The sequence below is a fragment of the Leucopleurus acutus genome (genome assembly GCF_964270905.1).
Source record: "Leucopleurus acutus genome assembly, chromosome: 4".
In the NCBI taxonomy this organism is placed as follows: Eukaryota; Metazoa; Chordata; class Mammalia; order Artiodactyla; family Delphinidae; genus Leucopleurus; species Leucopleurus acutus.
In genome coordinates, this window is record NC_139146.1 from 36,271,776 (window position 1) to 36,291,014 (window position 19,239).

A 19,239-nucleotide genomic window follows, 5' to 3' on the forward strand; every position below is an offset into this window, starting at 1 on the left:
GTGTCTCTTGTTCCACTTCTGCCCAGGTTTTGGGTGATGCTTCAGTTCAGAAACTTTTGTAGGTTTGAGTTCTTCCGTGATGAAAGCCCTTTCATTAGCATCGACACCAGCCTAGCCTTGCCCCAGCTCGTGGCCTTAGAGTCCCCGTGAGCCGGCACCTGCTTGCCCCTCCAGCCTGCCCACCCTGAGGTCGTACTTCAGCCAGGGAAACCACTTACAGACCCCCAAGCACACCAGGCTCCCCCAGACCCCGTACCTTTGCCCCGCCATTCCCTCTCTCTGCAGTCTCTTCTCTCCTTTGCCATGTGGCTAATTCCTAACTCATTCTTCAAGCTCAGAATAGGCATGATTCCCCTGGAAGGGCTGGAGTGGAGGCCTCCTCTGCTCCCACCACCCCTCTGTCCCAGCCCTTCCCACGCTGGAGTGCAAAGATCTGGTCATGACTCAGTCTCCGCCACTGGCCTATTTCTTTTAGCTGCACATATTCTTTCCTTAAGCAAATATTGATTGTAGTTCCTGCTACAGAAAATGGCACAGAATAAACAATGTGTAACTCTGCTGGGTAGTCACCACTGGTGGGCGTGGGCAAAGTGCTTTATATATGTACCCCGTGGGGTTCTCCCACAGCCCTGCGAGGCAGGGACAGTTATCCCCAATTTATAGATGAGGAAACTGAGGCTTGGAGAGGTTAAGTCATGTGGCTAGCAAATGGGCAAGAATCGGAAGCTGCATCTGTCTGACTCTGGACATTTTATTGTTGTACAGCACTGATCCAAGGACGTGAGCCATGCTGAGCATAAGTCTCTTTAGGTCACTGCTGTCACCCTGGAAGGAACGGGCGGTCTCTGGCATACCCTTGCTGTTTGATGTCTGTTGAGTTTTTAATGAGATAGTTCATTTTCTTTCAAGGTATTTAAACGATGAATTTTGTACGGAGTTCGTCACTGTTCATATCTGTCGACTATTTGCTCCTCTTGGTAATCCTGGGAGAGGCAGGGTATTTTTTCTTTTAAATGTGTGACTTTTATTAAATTCTTAAAAGTTATGTATCATAAAATTCACTGTTTGGGGAGGGGATGGTTCTTTAGGCTTTCACACTCACACTTCCTGCGTGAAGAAAGGGAATCCTGGAGAGCTAGGTCCTCAGGTTCTTTCTAAATTGCATCTGATTATGGGGTGTCATGGATTCTACAGGGTGAACGTGTTTAAAAACGTGACAGAAGTGTGTTTGCCGGAGCGAATGCTGGACAGGAAGTCAGGAAACCTTGGGTCTAACCTCCACGCCTATTGGTTGTGTGAATTTGAGAGTTCAGCTCATCTCGAGCCCCATTTCCATCTGAGGTTGACTAGACCTCACATTCCACAAGAACCACTCAGCACAACCAGGCGTGGAGAGCGTCACTGTCGTAAATCACATTTCCTAGGGTGTCTTCTGAGGAGGAGTCCCTTTGTCAAATGTCTCGCAAAATGAAGGGTCTAAATTTGGAAGAGATCAAACTCAGTTCCCCTCTTGAATGTTCACATTACACATCAGCAGAGTAAAGGATCTGGGAATTCCTGACATGAAAACGATCTTTGCTTCTGTTTAACCCAGAATTTTCTAAACTCACTACACCTGGGAATCTCCTTTGGGCTCAGCCTCTAACAAAACCCCTCTGGGCTAGAGTTCCAAAGAACACGGTTTTGAAAGTGCCAGTTAAAAGGCGAACACAGTACTAACTTTAAGGAAGAAAAGAAAAAAGTCACATCAGCTCTTGCCTTCTGGTGGGCTTAGTTTTTAGAAACATGCTGGCCCCTGAGAACAGAAAGAGCCGGGACCCCGGCGGTAGCTGCCCACAGTATCTGCTGGTAGTTGGTAGGGAGGGGGCGTGGATTTGAACATCTGATTCTGGGAAGGGCAGAGCAGGGCGGGGCTGATCTTCTGGCGTGCAGCGCATTAAATACCACCTTTCAGGACTAGCCTGAAAAGCCCTCTATTAAATGTGACAAGGCAGAAGGCTGCCTGTGGGAGGCCATGTTCCAGAAGCCAAGCACCAGCTGCCGATGAATCACAGTTTCCTGCTTTCTGGTGTCCGGGGAAACCTGCACACCAGCGTGTCTCTGCTTCTGGATATGCAGGGCCCATGCCTCTTTCCCTAGGTCCTGGCTTCAGTCTTACGGCTAAGAGGGAGGTTGTCGGCCCTGGGAGTGACTGAGCTTGAAGCCCCTTCCTCCAGAGACCCCTCTTCTCGAGAACAGGACATACTTCTCTTGCTTGGCTCGTGGCTCATAGTTCTTTGTCTTACGGCTGTGATGCCTTTTCTCTCCATCTTCACCCATTCGTCCTTCAAGAATCAGTTCAGGCATCCATCCATCCATCCATCCATCCATCCATCCATCCTGCCAGGCTGTGTCCAAAGTATCAGATGCAACAATGAAGAAAATAGATGAAATCTCTGCCCCCATGGAGCTAAGTCTCTTAAGAAACTGCAGGGACAACTCTAGGTGGTACCATCCATCCACAGCAACGTGTCTATGATTGGCCCCCTGTGAGTTGTGCCTGACACAGCCAGTAGGGTAACACACCACAGCTCTGATGTCAGTGGGACAAGTCACATTTTTAAACAAACATGTAAATAGAGACTATGTCAGATATACTATATTAAGTACCATGTAAACGTAAAGTGGGTAAGAGGTGAGGGGTCTGCAGGCAGGGCAGCAGTGTAAGGTGTTCCAAACAGGGCAGCCAAGGGGAGGGCTGTCAGATAAGTGACACTGAGCAGAGACCTGCATCAAATGAGAGAGTGAATTTTGCCTACATAGTAGGATTCCAGGTTAAATAGGGTCTGGCTGACTTGGCTTTCACTCTGGGGGAAAATATACCGCGACAAGAACCCACTGGAGGGCTCTGCGCAGCAGGCTGCGTGCTCTGTGTCTGCTCAGCAAGGCTTGCCTGATTCCTGAGTTCGGGTGAAACCCTTCTTTTCCAGGCTTGCACAGCATCCTCTGCCTTCCTCTCGTGGTCAGTGCTTTGGGACCACTGGCACGGATCTGAGGCACATTCTGTGATAGAGGGTTCCTAAGAGTGTCCCGGCAGGATCAAGCCCCAGTTGCTCACAGTGTTAGCCAGATCAGTGCCTGCCTCCCTCACTCCGCTTCGTGGAGTAACCTCCCAGAATCACTGCTTGCCTCTAAATCCTTGTCTCAGGCTCTGCCTCCAGGGGAACCCATGCAAGACACTCCTTCTGAGGTGGCTACCCTGAATCGTTGCTGTCTGTTTCCTGTCTGTCTTCCTGACCAAAGGGTGGGGCTTAAGGGCAGAAGCTGTGTTTTATCCATCACCCCATCTCCAGCTAGGAGATAATACAAATAGTAAATATGCACGTGGCTAAAAAAATTCTCAGCCTCCAAGAAATGCAAATTAACAAATATTAATGATAACCAAGGGTGTTTTGGTGGTCTTGGGATGGCAAGTTGGGGAGGCACTTTTGGAAAGCAATCTGGTCATATTTATCAAGGACTGAACGCAAGGTTTATACTGTTTGACTCAGTTGTTACATTTCTGAGAATTTAGCCTAACAAATAGTACAAATTCAGGGAAAAGCTTTGTGCATAAAGATGTTCGTTATAGCAATATGTATGATTGTGAAACATTGAAAAGAACAATGGGGGAAATTAACCATCTATTGTGCGTCCACAAAATGGAATATTTTGCAGCCACTTAAAAATTATGGTTATGGTAAAATGCAAAAAGGACACGATCGTGTTTTCTTTTTAGCTCCTAGAATTTGCTACATCCCTTGCTGCCTCTGGGACCTGGCACACCATTTCTCTGCCCAGACACCCAGCACTCACCATACTGGCCTTCTCCCCCACCCTTCGTTTGGTTGAGCTTATCTAGAATTATTTTCTCGATCTGAGCTTGCCTTACCTGACCTTTAATAAGGTTGGCAGCCCTTTTACTTTGTGGCCACAAAGTATAGGATGTGGGCATCCTATACTTCTCCCCTTTTGGAACCCCACCTGCTCCCAGGATTTGTTAAACTTCTGTCTCTCCCTCATCAGCTCCACGAGAGCTCATTCTACCCTGGCTCATCAGGGCCTGGCCCCGGGCTTGGAGCCGAGGCAATCGGCTGGTACCTAATGGGTGCATGGCTGAGTGAATGGCTGTGTGTGCCAGAATCACAAGTATGGAAAATAGAGGGAAATGGGAGAAAAGCATCAGAACGTTGATTGGAGTTTTTCTGGGGGAGTTGCATTTATTTTTTGATCATTTCACTGTCTCTTAAAATGTCTCTAAATTGAGTTTTATTATATTCAACAGTTAGAGATTATGGACTAAAGTATTTATAGGTGAAATTATATGACATTTGGGATTTGCTTTATAATACCTCCACAAAAACAAAGCCAAAGTGTTCGGAGGGGAAAGAGGTGAAAGGAGAAGGGTGAAGTATTTAAAGAATCTGGGTGAAGGTTCACAGGGGGCTTTTTAATACCATTACTTTAGAAAAGAGTTGAAAATTTTTATGTTAAAAGTTAGAAAGAAAAAAAACATTTCCTGGCTCTTCTCTAATGACATTTACTACTTTGCTTGGCTTTTCAGAGTGACCGACTCCTCATCAAGGGTGGACGAATCATCAACGATGACCAGTCCTTCTATGCCGATGTCTACCTGGAAGATGGACTCATAAAGTGGGTTGACCAAACAGACCTTTTAAGAAGCCCGTCTCCCTAGGCTGCCTGGCCCTTAGAGGGACTGGAAGGCTGCTGTTCTGCCCCAGAATGAATGTGCCAGCTCTTGTGACTCTCAGGGCTGGAGAGATGTGGGGAGGTGCAAACCATGGCTGTAGAAGGGGCTCGTGTTTGTTGAGCGCCCCGTGACCGCACCAGGCTCCCTGCCACGGCGCTCACGCAGGCCACGATGCCCACAGAGGCTGTGAAGTACACACGCTGGCCCCTCTTCTGTTCTTGGGGGAGGGGCATGGGGTTAAGTGGCTGCCCCACGTTGCAGAATGAGTTAGGGTCAAGGCCTCGAATCCAACCTAGCTCATCTGACTGATTCACAGCTCTTTTTTCTCCCTGCCCAGAATTTCTGGAATTGGGTGGAGGGGGCTGGGAGAGAAGGAGTCATGTTTAGCCCCTAGGCAGAGCCTTGGCATTTAAAAGGGAAGACATGCCTTGGGACTGGAGCTCTCCTTTGCCTCCTCCCCATTGGCTGCCCCTTCAGCCCTGCTAGGACCTCCCAAGTATGTTAGTCTGTCTGGGCTGCCATAACACAATACCCCAGATGGCATGGCCTACACAACAGAAATTTATTTCTCCCAGTTCTGGAGGCTGAAGGCCAGGATCAAGGTGCCAGCAGGATGGTTCCTCCTGAGGCCTCTCTCCCTGGCTTGCAGACAGCCGTCTTCTTGCTGTGTGCTCACGTGGCCTTTGCTCTTCTCTTCCTCTTATAAGGACGTCAGCCCTATTGCATTAGGACCCCCGACCTAGCAGCCTCATTTTAACTTAATTACCTGTTTAAACACCTTATTTCCAAGCACAGTCACATTCGGAGGTATTGGGGCTTCAGTATGTGGATGTGGGGGACACAATTCAGTCCATAACACCAGACAGTGGTTTTTACGTGGTTTCCACATTCTACCATCTGCTGCTCGGCCTCTTCTTCTGGAGTCCGGGAGAGTAGAGTCAGAGACCATCTCAGGATCCAGTTTGGGCAGCTGGCACTGGAAGGAAAGGCAGAGGGGGTGGGGTCTATTGGTGGGCCCATCCTGGGGCCATGTATGCACTGATGACGGCGATGATGATGGTGAGGAGGGGAGAGAAGGAGGCTGTGGGTTGCATGATCATTAAGAGACCATCTGTGCAAAGACCCTGTGAAGAGTAGGTGCTCAAGGCCGCATTGAGCCCCCCCCTGCCTCCCTCTGCCTGCCCCCACCCCTAGTCCTGGATGGATCTGACCATTTCTGGGCCAACTCAGGCCTCACCTCCTCCAGGTCATTCCCCCCGCTGCCCAGCTCACTCTTTCCAGCCCCACTGAAAACTTGATGTTTGCAGAACTTGCCAAGCACTCTCGCCTGGGAACAACCTTGCACCCATAAATTCTCTGCCTGAAATGCCTTGCCCCTCCCTCCATTCTCATTTCATGCCCCTGCCCCGCAACTCCTGTTTGTCCTATGGGCCCAGCTTGTGTGGCTCCTCCTCCAGGAAGCCTTCCAGAGCCCAGGCTCTTCCTCTGTACTGGCTACCGCTCCCCCTGTGCTGGCTGCCTCTCCCCCTGGTTGTGCATTTGCCCCTGACGAGGGGTCTTGCCTTATTGCCTCCCAGCCAGGGACCTGGCACAATGCCAAGGATGGATGGGACCCTGGAGTGTTGAAGTGAGTGTAACATACAAACACTGACACATCAGATGGTGGGGACCTCGATCTCAGCCAGGGTACAGCCTGGAACCAGAAAGGAGATAAAGGCAGGGGGTGGGGTGGGGTGTGGTGAGATGCATGATAAAGTGGGGTTTCTAAGTCACCATTGCTTAGATAAGGCACAACCAATCGGCACCGAGTTCCCCACTTATGCGGGGCCTCTGGAGTCCTGGGGACAAAGAGACGCGGAGAACCCTGTCATGGGACCACCATTCCCAGCAGCGACACAGAGTTGGTTGGAAGGCTGTGTGAACACCTGGAGACTTAGGACTTAGGCCACCCAGGGTACTCAGGAAATAGACAGTTTCCGTAAATTCAATATTTGTCCGCTCCTCTTAGTGGGAGACGCCTTTTACTTTTAACCGTGTTGCTGAAAATCTTTCCAAGCACTGGTGCTGCTTTTCTTGCCTTATTAAGCAGAGCGAGTGTCTGTGCCTGAATGTCTTGCAGGGTCTTCAGATGGTCACGTGGGGCACGGGTCCCCGCTGACTGAGAAGGAGGTGTGGAAGGGGGGAGAGCCTGAGGGACTGCTTGGCATGAGGAGGCTCGGTTATTTCCCTTCACTTTGATTAAACCCCAAGAATCCTTTCATTTTGCGGCCATTCGCCAAGTTTTACTAAAAGCTGTTCAGCCGGGTTTGTGCAGAATCCGTTATGATTCATCGAGGGCTCCATCCAATTGGCTAAGCATTGGAGAATCAGATGCTGATGGCGCAGGACTTTTTTCTGAGTGATGGTGAGGGTGACGTTGGGGTAAGGGCAGGGGTCTGCTTCTCCGGCTTCCTTCCTCTCTTCCCTTTCCTTCCACGCACACTGCCGCTGAGAACCATTCAGGGAGTCTTCCTCCTAATTCATGGGGGGCGGGGTTCCATTTAGATTACTCCCAGTTCGGGGAGAATCTGCTGCTTCTGCAGAAGGGAAGCAGGGAGACAGCCGAGCTTGGTGGGCAGAGCCTGATACTAGACTTGGGGACAATGGGCTTGAATCCAGATCCAGCGCTGACTTGCTGCGTGGCCTTCGATAAGTCACCGCCCCGCCCCGGCTTCCGTTTTCCTCTTTTGCAGAATGTGAATACTTCCTCCCCCACAGGTTGTTGGCAGGGGATTAGAGAGGGTTTGTTAACAGGCGATGATCTGCCTGCTAAGAACGGCCCTGAGCTGTAGAGCTTTTGGCACCGCAGTGTGGCGGCTGAGTCACAGACCGGGATCGGATTGGGCTGTGCCGAGTGTCTGCGCATGCCCGTTCTCATTGGGCTGAGCCCGTTCCTTTGCCAGTGCTACGCATTCTGAACATCACCCCGTCTTCTTTAGGAGCTAGTGTGAGCGCAAGTGAGACCGTCGGTGAGGGGCTTATTAGAAGAGAATCCTATAGTTGGTGCTCAATAGCGGTTCACTGCTCTTGGTGTAAAGCTTGGGGGTGACTTCTCTGAACCCCATTCCCTTCAGCTCCTGGCACATGGCCATGAGCTTGGAGATGGACGGTGAGAAGATTGGACCAGGCAGGATTCTGTACATGACGATGGGAATTACGGAGGGAGTGGGGTGGCGATTAGAAGCAGCAGCGGCCGCAGTTGTAGTGCTGGTGGAATTGGCAGAAATGCTGACATTTCCTGGGGCTCGCCATGGCCCTGGCACTGCGCTTGGACTAGACCAGTTTCTGGTTTCAGGGTAGACAGTGTGCGATGCTCCAGTTCTGTGGAAGAGCCCCAGGTAGAGCCCCGTCACTTCTGTGCCCCGACGTGCCTGGACCAGCCGGCCCAGGAGTCCAGAAAAGCAAGGAGCTTTCGCACCTGCGAGTGGATTCTGTTTGGGGCCTGACATTGCGGTCACTGAAGGAATATTTTCCTATGTCTTCATTACTGGTGTTTTTAGGTAACTTAAAAAACCAATATTGGGGCCACATCCCAAGAGTTTAGAACAACTGGATTTCTTTTTTAAATAAAAATTGCTCGTGGTCAGATGTAGTGCTGTCAGCCGGGCACTGACCGTGGAGCTGTTGAATCTGTCCTGGTCTGGCTCAGCCTTCCTCACCCCACCCTGGTGAGGGATACGTCACCTGACTCTGGTTCCAACACATAAGACACAGCGGACACCGCAGGGGCAAGGCTTTGAAATTCCTAGGCTCTTCTTCCTCGTTTCCCAGCTTTTGGAATTTGCCCTCCTTCTAGAGGAAGTTTCCAGGCACCAAGCACGTGGGGAAACAAAAGTGTTGGTCAGCCTGCCTAGGAGAGCTCTGCCACCCGCCGTGTGATTCCCTCATGGCAGGTTTTACGGGGGCTTAAGAAGCTTTCCCGAGGCTGGTGCTCGTGACTGTTGCAAATGAGAACCCAGGTTGCCTGTCAGTATCAGTTTGCGGGGGCTGACATAACAAAGTCCACAGACTCGGAGGTTTAAACAACAGATATTTGTTTCTCACAGTTCTGAAGGCTGGATGTCTGAGATCAGGGTATGGGCAGGTTGGTTTCTTCTGAGGCCTCTCTCCTTGGCTTATAGATGGCCGTCTTCTCCCCGTGTCCTCACATGGTCCTCTCTCTGCATGTCTGTGTCCTAATCTCCTCTCCTCATAAAGACACCAGTCAGATTGGGTCAGGGTCCACCCTAGCAGCCTCGTTTTAACGTAATGACCCCTTTAAAGGCCTTCTCTCCAAATTCAGTCACATTGTGAAGGGCTAGGGGGTTAGGACTTCAAAATATAGACTTTGGGGCGTCACAGTTCACTTCACGGCCCTGTCTCTGAAGACTTGCAGAGCTAAGGGGAGTTTTCACTGCTTCCCCCCCATCGCTCACCTCTGTGTCACCAAAGCAGTTGCCAAAAGTGTGTGAAGTGCTCTGGAGTGTCGGGCTGTTCAGAGAACCCGATGCTGGTCTCACTGCTGTTGGATTCAGCTCTGCCACTGCCTCCCCCTGGAAGCCCTCCCAGATAACCAGGCTGGTGAAATGGCCCACCTTGCGCTCCCCACACCCTGTATGAACTGGATTGTAACCATCTGCTTTACATGCCTTTCCTCCTCATTAGGCTGTGAGCCCCTGGAGGGCAGGGACCCTGCCTCAGTTATCTCTGTTCACCCAGTGGCCTGTGTAGGACCTGCCTCAGAAATGTTTATCTAATGGAACTGAAGCTGCACGGTTGACAGCCATTTTGTTTTTCTTTTAAGAACCAAAGTCCGTCTCTGTTGTTTGTGCCCAGGCAAATAGGAGAGAACTTAATTGTTCCCGGTGGAGTGAAGACCATTGAGGCCAATGGGCGGATGGTTATTCCCGGAGGTATCGATGTCAACACGTACCTGCAGAAGCCCTCCCAGGGGATGACGGCCGCTGATGACTTCTTCCAAGGGACCAAGGCAGCACTGGCAGGAGGGACCACGATGATCAGTGAGTCGTACCCCTGCCTTAGGGCATAGGCTGTGACAGCTCTAATGCATCCTCAGCATCTTGAGTAACACGAGGCATTTTGCTCAGGGTACCTGGTGCACAGGTGGCTAAAGTTTTGGAACCAGTGACGTAGATGTTGTTATGACAGATGGGGCTGTAAGGGCTCAGAGAGGTGAGATAAGTTGCTGAAGGTTACGCAGCTGGGAAGTGGTTGTGTTAGACAGTGTTGCTGCCGCAATGCTATGATAATGCTGCATAACAAACAGTCCCCAAACTTCAAGCAAACACTTGTTTTTCTTATTCAGGGGTCCACAGGAATAGGAGCAGGACTGGTGTGGGTCTGCTTTAGGCTGTGGGTTGGCTTTGGGGTGGGGGGACCATGGCTCTCCCATTCTGGAACCAATGATCAACTCAACCGTGCTCTTCTCCACGTGGAAGGCAGAAGTGCAGGCAGTGTCTGGCAGAAACTTGCTCCTCCTCTTACCACCTCATTTCTTCACCTACACGCTGTGACGTCAGCCCTCTGTTCTGTTGGCCAAAGCAAATCACACGACCAAGCGCAAAGTGCATTCTGTCCACAGTGAACCATGGTGAGGGTGGGAAGGGAAAGAAGAATTGTGGACAAATAACGCCATCTACCACAGTGGTCTGTCTGGGTTGCTGGACTCTTCCTCTACTGCCCTTTGCAGCCAGATTGTTGTATTTTTTTTTTTAATCCAACAGAGCTTTTGTTTGGATTCCATTTTAATAAGCAATTTTGAGTAAATAGGCAGCAGTGTATTTGAAATATTCTTTCAATAGTTAGACTCCACATCTAGGTGGCTTGTCGCTGAGCTGGTCCCAACCCTGCCCATCTCTCCCCATCAAAGAGTTCCTCTGGAGGTGCACGCTGGCTGGAGTTGGCCACTGTGAGCAGAGCTCATGTATCAGAGTTCCCGTCCCCCTGAGCCAGGAGGGTATGGCCCAGCTCAGGAGGCAAGCACCGTTCTGATCCCTTTTTCAAAAAGCAGCCCTGTGTCTGCTGGTTAGGAACGTGGGAGGAGCCCAGATTTGGGACTTGGATCCTAGCTGCCAGGGTTTGCACTGGTCACGGCCACTCAGCAGCTGCACCACTGGGCAGTATTAAGCCTCTGTGAGCCTCAGCTTCCTCGTCAGTAACATGGGCTTTGTAATGTGCCCCCCAGCCCATACATGTGGCTCCTTAACATGGTGCATGGCATATGGTGGTAAGTGCTTTGGGAACAGGAGCTGGGATATTCTGAGAGCTGGAGATGGAAGCTCCAGGCTCAGGGGACCTGTGTGAAGTAGAGGACAGAGCTCTGTGAAGAATCGGGATCCCTGGAGTTCCCCTTGGCTCTTTTCCCATCACCAGCTGTGAAACCCCTGGGGGACCCCTCCACCAACCACATGGGCCTCATCTTCCCCATCTATACAAGGGTGGTTTTCAAAGTATGTTTCATGGAGCACCAAGAGCCTATGAAGTCACCATGAGAACCACAGTTAGGAGGTGTGTGGGGGGGGGCAGGGAGGTTCTGAGTCCCCACCCCATTTCTTCATTTAACAGATATTTATTGAGGGTTGCTCTGCACCAGGCACTGTGCTAGGTGGTGGGGAAGAGAAGGAACAAAGCAGCCATGATGCTTATTCTCCAGGGCCTCACAGTCCATGGGGAGTCACTAACCACCCACACAAATGACTATACGCGGATTAGTTCTACAGAAGAAAGGGGCACAGTGCTTTGAGCTGTGCTCGGGGAGGCTTCCCTGAAGAAGTGGCATTTGTGCATCGATCTGAAGGATGAGTGGGAGTTAACTGGGTGAAGAGGGTGTAGGGGAGCAGAGCTCCAGGAAGAGGGAACAGCACATGCGAAGGCCCTGTGGTGGGGGAACACATCTTGTGTTTAAGAAATTGAAAGAAGGCCTAGGAGGCAAAGGTGCGGAGATTGAGGGCTGGAATCCTGTGAGATACGGCTGGGAGGAGAGGATGGTACTGGGCCTTGATGGCCAAGGTCAGAATTTTGGTCTTTTTCATATGGGTGATGAGCGGCCATTGAGGGATGTTAAGCAAGGGAGTGATGTGATCTGTTTTAAAGAGACCTGAATAGAGTGGCCTAGGTTGAATGTGACTAGACCAGCGGGAGGTGGTTGCAGTCATTCAGCTGAGAGTTGAGGGTGGCTTGGACTAGGAGTGTGACCAGGAGGTGGACAGATGTGGACAGCTCCGGTGACATATCAGAGGGAAATCAGTAGTGGCGATGGGTCAGCAATGGAGGTGCATGAGGGAAGCGAAGGGTCAAGAGTAACCCCTTGGCTTCTAGCTTTTGGAATGGGGCGGGGGTGGGGGACCAGCTTTGCCAGTGGGGTCGGGGAGGGGACGATGTGGCATGAGGTTCTGGACGTTCTCATCTTGAGGAGCTCTTGAGTCATCCTAGTGGGATGAATCCTGTGGCTGAGAGGGGGGGATACATTTGAATGAGCAGCCACGTAGAAAGAAAGTTCTAGGGCCCAGTCGTAAGGAGTTTGATCACTTAGTGGTCAAGCAGAGGAGGAAGAGTCCTCAAGGAAAAAATGGCCACAGAAGTGGGACAAAAAGCCAGAAAGCCGTTGCCATGGAAGCCAGGGAGGAGCGAGTTTAAAGAAGGAGGGAGTGATTCACTGGTTTCTGAGAGGTCAAGTAGAGTGAGGACTGGAAGGTCGAATTAGCAAAGGCTAATGCTCTCGGTGGGTGGAGGAGTGAGCGGGAGTGGGGAGCAGAGACTGCTCTTTACAGACGTCTGGCCGTGAAGGCTGGATGTTAAAAAAAAGAGTGGGAGCTAGAGGGATGTGCGAAGCCCAGTGAGGTTTAAAAGACAGTTGTCTCCCCTTTGATCTGCTTTACATTTAAGACTTTATTGGAAAAGGGGATGATGAAGTTCATATTCTTTTAGGTCCTTTTCGCCTTGGCGTTCTATGCCCACGAAGGCAGCATGGAGTAGCGGGAAAGGGTCCAGACTCTGCAGCTGACAGGACTCTGGGAATCTTCTCCATACTGCTTACTAGTTGTGTGACCCTGGACAAGTTTTTCACCCTCTTTGAGCCTAAGTTTCCTCATCTGTCAGAAGAGGATATTTTTATTCTCCTCACAGGGTAGTTGCGAGGATTTAATGAGATAATTTATATAAAGCCCTTGTGGCGGTATCTTGACACATCAGAAACATTCAATAAACAGTCATGATAATGATGGCGATGGTGACGACGAGGAGGAGGATGAAATGACGGTAACAGTGGTGGGGACAGTGGTGGTAACGAAGACTAAAGATGGTGGTGACCACGTCACTGCTGATGGCTATGATAATGATGGCGACAGCGATGGCAGTGTTGATGTTGATGATGGTGGGAATGATGATGAAAAGGATGGTGATGACGAGGATGCTCATCTTGATGATGTAAGCGGTGGTGATGATGATAATGGTCACGGTGATGGGGGGGATAGGGAAGGTCACGACGATTACGCTAACATTGGAGATAATGATGGTGATGACGGCAGTGAAGAGGCTGCCACTGGGTTGACTTGGGTCCTCAGCATCTTGGAATGTGACACATATGTTTCTGTCCCAGTTGACCACGTTGTCCCTGAACCTGGGTCCAGCCTGCTGACCTCCTTCGAGAAATGGCATGAAGCGGCGGACACTAAATCCTGCTGCGACTACTCCCTGCACGTGGACATCACCAGCTGGCACGACGGTGTTAGGGAAGAGCTCGAGGTGCTGGTGCAGGACAAAGGTCAGTTAAAGCCCCAGAATGGGGACACAGTTCTGGAATCCCCGTTTTGTTTGTGGGTCTGATTTGTGGAGTTAGAATCCCTTTATCTGCATCTGCTACGAGCCCAACTGTGAGCTGTGCCCTGCCTCATAAACAGTGGAAAAATTGGACCCTCCTTAAGGAGTCTGTCTTCCTCTCCTTCAGGCCCTTTGGAAGTTCCCCCTGTTTATAGAAGAGAACCCGATTTCCTTAGCCTGGCGCACAAGGCCCCCACTGATCTAGCCTCACTTTTCTTTCTCTGCCATAAACTCATCTGGGTGCTCATTATCCTGGACGCCATCCCCTGAAACCTGCTGCTCCACTGGGCCTTTGCTGTTGCAGTCCCCACACCCGCTACCAGGGATGCCCTTTCTTCTCCTCTGCTTCCCAGCTCAACTATCCCAGTTTCCCCAATCAGAACTTCAGAACTGCTTCATCCCTTGAATATCCGTAGGTTACTTGGGCCTCTTTGGGGTCACCTTTTCCATTATTTTTGGATTACGGGACACTGGTGGTCTGTCTGGCTCTTCTGTCAAACCCTGAGCTTACGAGGGAGGGGATTATGTCTGTGCATCTCTGTATCCCACCCTCTCTCCCCTCTGTGTGAGCTCAAACCAGACATCTCTGCACAGTGTGGGTACTTTACTGTGCCTTACACTAAATGGAGGTGAATTGAACTGAACACCCACAGAAACAGAGAGCAAGAGAACAGAATAAACCAGGCGTGAGGGGTCCCTCGGAAAGAGGCCGTTCTGAGGCTCTCTGAGGAAGCACCATCAAATGAATGAGATGCTTCAAGGAGAGATGGGGGGCATTTTCAAGTTTTTAAATATATATACTGTGTTTTCTCGTAAAAGTATCATCGCCCAAATACAAAAAAAAGTCAGAAAATCAAGAGAAGGAAAAAGTTTTTCCGTCTGGTCTTACCCCCCCAGTTGCCACTTACCATTAATATTAAGGATTATTGCTTTCTGTTCCCCATCTATTTAGACAGTTTTCTCCATATATAGTTATACGATAGCAGTTATTTGGAATCCGTTTTTCACCTAACGTTTTATGAGTAATCATTACTCTTCATTAATTACTTTTTAATGGCTCGTAATACACAATGTAATGGTTAATTTGTGTAGCTATTTCCTTTTTATTGGGCATTTAGGTTTTCTGTTTGCTTTACTGTAAATCGTGTTTGGTGAACATCTTTATAATGCCATCCAGAGATGGCATTACGGGGTCAAGGTTTTAACATTTTTCAAAATCATGACACTTACCGCCAAATTGCTTTCCCCAGAAATGCACCCACTTGCATGCGCACAGCCCATGTCTCTCACTCCGTGCATGTTTGCACCATTGGGTGTTATTACTTGTATGAAATCCTTGCTAATTTGATGAATAAAAGTCAGTCTACCATTGAACATTGCAGTTCTTTAACTGCTAATTACCTTAAACATTTTGCTTACATTTTTCCTTTGTGTGAATATCCGATTGTGTTCCTTGCCCATTTACCAGTTTGGGTCTCGTAAGTCTGAGCTTCTATATCCAGATGGTTTTATCCCTTCATTGAAGTTGCTGTGAATCACACTCTTGTTTTGTACAGAATCATAGTCCAGGTTGTAGAAAGATCCCAGCAGTTGTGCTGCCTGAATCTGAATCCTGCCCTCACCCTTCTTGGCCTTGTGACACTGGGCAAGTCACCAAGCTGACCTCTCTGAGGCTCGCCCACTGACTCCCCATACATAGTGTCAGAGCTCTGGTACCAGGCGTGAGACTCCTGGTCTGAACTCGGTGTTAATTCTCCAGTCGAAAGAAGGAAACAACCCATATGTCCATTAAAGGATAATTGGATAAACAAAATGCGGTCCATCCTTACAGTGGAATGTCATTCAGCTTTGAAAAGGAAGGAAATTCTGACACCTGCTACGACACGGATGAACCTTGAGAACATTACGTCAAGTGAAATAAGCCAGTCACAGAAAAGACAAATGCTGTACGACTGTGCTCATGTGAGATGCGTAGAATTGTCCAGTTCATAGAGCGACACAGAGTAGAATGGTGGTTGCCAGGGGCTGGGGGAGGGGCAACATGGAATTAGTGTTTAATGGGGACAGAGTTTCAGTTTTGCCAAGGTGAAGCGTTCTGGAGATGGAAGCACAACAATGTGAACGTACTGAATGCCACTACACTTGCAAATGGCTCCGATGGTAAATTTCATGTGAGGTATATTTTACCACAACTAATGAAAAGCAGCAGTTATTTCTTTGCTCACAGCTCTGTGGAAAGGCACTTTGGTTTGGGCTCAGCTGGGCGGTTCTGCTCACCGTGGCTCACTCATGCCTTGCGCCCCAGCTGGGAGGATGGGGCAGGTGCGACCGCTCTCTACACCCTCCCTTCCCCAGCAGGCTCTCGTGGGCTTCTTCCCTTGGTGGCTCCGCAAGGGTGAGTGGAGCTGCAAGCCCTCTGAGGCCCAGGCTTGGAATGTGTCCACTGATACTTCCGCTTCGTTCTGCTGGGCGGAGCCAGTCTCGAGAGCAGCCCTCGCTCAAGGAGTGAGGAAATAGGTTCTACCTCTTGAGAAGGGTCACTGCAAATGTTTTGTGAAACTGTAAACTATTACCAGCCAGTTTAGTCTCTGCCTCCTACTTCTACATGAAATTATCTTATTTGTTTGTTTGTTCATTGCTTATTTCCACTAGAATGTAGACAGGGATCCTTCCTACCTTGTTCACAGCTGTATCTCTAGCTTCTAGAACGGTGCTTGTACATTGTAAGTACTCAGTGAATATTTGATGGGTGAGAAAATAAATATTCCATGAAAAAGGACTTCTGGGGTCTCATAAGTTTTGGAAATGCTCCCTGTTTATTCTATTCTTGAATATTCTTTTATTTACTTTTTAACGTCTTTATTGGAGTATAATTGCTTTACAATGGTGTGTTAGTTTCTGCTGTATCACAAAGTGAATCAGCTGTATGTATACATATAGCCCCATATCTCCTCCCTCTTGTGTATCCCTCCCTCCCACCCTCCCTACCCTACCCCTCTAGGTCGTCACAAAGCACCGAGCTGATCTCCCTGTGCTATGCGGCTGCTTCCCACTAGCTATCTATTTTACATTTGGTAGTGTATATCTGTCCATGCCACGCTCTCACTTCGTCCCAGCTTACCCTTCCCCCTCCCTGTGTCCTCAACTCCACTCTCTAGTAGGTCTAGGTCTGCATCTTTATTCCCGTCTTGCCCCTAGGTTCTTCATGACCTTTTTTTTTTTTTTTTTTTTTAGATTTCATATATATGTGTTAGCATACAGTATTTGTTTTTCTCTTTCTGGCTTACTTCACTCTGTATGACAGACTCTAGGTCCATCCACCTCACTACAAATAACTCGATTCCGTTTCTTTTTATGGCTGAGTAATATTCCATTGTATATATGTTCCACATCTTCTTTATCCATTCATCTGTCGATGGACACTTCGGTTGCTTCCATGTCCTGGCTATTGTAAATAGAGCTGCAATGAACATTGTGGTACTTGACTCTTTTTGAATTATGGTTTTCTCAGGGTGTATGCCCAGTAGTGGAATTGCTGGGTCGTATGGTAGTGGTACAGTACTGAGGTTTTCATCTGAATTACTTTGATTCCAAATGAGACCAAATCTTATTCTCACCTTTATTTGTTAGGCATTTAAAAAAAATTGTCTAAAAATTCTGTTTGCCTTTTTTGCTTCATTGTTTTTATTTTAAGCATTTTTAAATATAAAACAAAACATACAGAAAACCACACAAGGAAAAAATGTGGCTTTGTGAATGATGAGATTACCCTTTCCAGGTAATAAATAGAACTTTGCCCCAAACAAAGACCCCCAACAAATGCCTCATGGCCCCCCATTGTAGCCACAACTCCTTCCTCCCCCCAAAAGTAACCACTGTCTGGTGTTTTTTCAATAAGAGGTTTTTTGGGGGTATTTTTTTGTGTTTTTTTTTGTTTTTTTGCGGTATGCGGACCTCTCATTGTTGTGGCCTCTCCCATTGCGGAGCACAGGCTCCGGACACACAGGCTCAGCAGCCATGGCTCACGGGCCTAGCCGCTCCGCGGCATGTGGGATCCTCCCGGACCGGGGCACGAACCTGTGTCCCCTGCATCGGCAGGCGGACTCTCAACCACTGCGCCACCAGGGAAGCCCTAAATGAGAGGTTTTTTTTAAAAAAACCTTTGTTAAATTTGTTGCAGATATGTTCACCATGTTGGTTGTTTGCTTTTTATTTTGAATTTTTAAGAAATAACTTATAGAAAGTTTCCATTTATAACAAGTCAAATCTATCATGATTTGGAGGAAAGCTTCTAATCTGAGATAGCTTTAACCCATCCACCCACCCACAAGAACCAGTTCTAGGGCATATTTATCAATTCTGCCAATTCATTATTTCTGCTTTTATTTGTATTGTTTACTTCTAATTTCTGGTGAATTTCCATTTTCTTCTTTTAAAGATTCTTATCATAGAAGCTTACTCAGTTGATGTATGCTCCCCCTCTCCTTCAAAAAATAATGAAGCATTTAAGGCTATGAATTTGCCTCTCACTATGGATTTACCTGTTTTACCCACTGATGGTTCTTCTGTGTCTGTGTATATAACTGGGTTTTTGTTTTTGTATGTAAGTATACTTGATTAAATAGAGACTGATACTTTTATGTTAATCTCTGAATATTATTTTTTCTTTTAATTTTTCTTAATCTTTTGGGAAAAGAAATTTTTGTTGCCAAGGTTTTCTAGACCAGAAACGATTTTTGGCTTGTCTTCACTGTTGCTTAGTGGAAAAGAAGTCTCAATCTCATTTAGTACTTTTGCCTGAATTTCTTCTTTTTCTTATCCAAAGGATTCCTGATTCCATCAACAAACATTAATGGCACAGCACATGTTGTGGATGTGCAAGATGAAATAATACATAAGATGTGGTCCCTGTCCTCAGCCACTTGAAGGCATATTAAGAAACAGTCCTCCCCCCACCTCCTCTGCTCCCCGCTGGCTGCACAATAAGTCCTGTCATTTCAACCTTTTTGCATCCTCCCGCTCGGAGCCTCAGCCCACCCGACTCTTTTGCCTTCAGCATCCTCCAACTCTATTTCTCCATTTCTCCCTGCTGTTCTGCACACCCATCCTCCTTCCAGAACTGTCCTTCTGAGACAAAGCCTGATCGAGTCATTCCCTTGCTTTAAAAGCACGTGTTCTACGAGATAGTAGTGATGGCTGTACAACGTGGTGAATGCTCTAAATGCCACTGAATTGTACACTTTAAAAACGGTTGTGATGGTAAATTTTGTTATGTGTATTTTACCGTAATAAAAAAAAAGTGATTTTTTTTTTTTAAGCACATGCTCCTTTTTGCTTCAGCCACAGGACACTTTCCAGTACCCGCATCCTAATGTCTTTTTATCCTCCTTGCTGTCCATGCCATGCATACCCATCCCTCTCAGCCCAGATAATTGCCTTCCCCCGGCTCCTCCCCCTCCCCTTCTTCCTTTCCCCCCTCCTCTTCCTTCTCCTTCAGACTCAGCTGACATGTCACCTTCCCTGGAGGCCTCCTCGGACCCTCACCCACACCCCCAGGCTGGCTTAGGTGCCCCTGCTGTGAATTCTGGTGGCACCCTTCTGTCTTGGTTGTTACCACCCTGTGCAGTGCTTATCGATTTACTGGAAAGACGTGT

At 48.5% G+C, this 19,239-nt stretch overlaps 1 protein-coding gene across 2 annotated transcripts in view; it reads left to right on the plus strand.

Annotated features, from left to right (window-relative positions):
* Positions 1-19,239, plus strand: part of CRMP1 (collapsin response mediator protein 1) — a gene marked incomplete at both ends in the record, with an annotated part of 67,543 nt that overhangs the window by 18,972 nt on the left and 29,332 nt on the right. For both annotated transcript variants that reach the window (XM_082838647.1, XM_082838648.1), the window contains 3 exons: positions 4,583-4,671; positions 9,584-9,768; positions 13,365-13,529. In XM_082838647.1, coding sequence (XP_082694773.1) covers positions 4,583-4,671; positions 9,584-9,768; positions 13,365-13,529 — 439 coding nt within the window. The remainder of the gene's footprint in view (positions 1-4,582; positions 4,672-9,583; positions 9,769-13,364; positions 13,530-19,239) is intronic.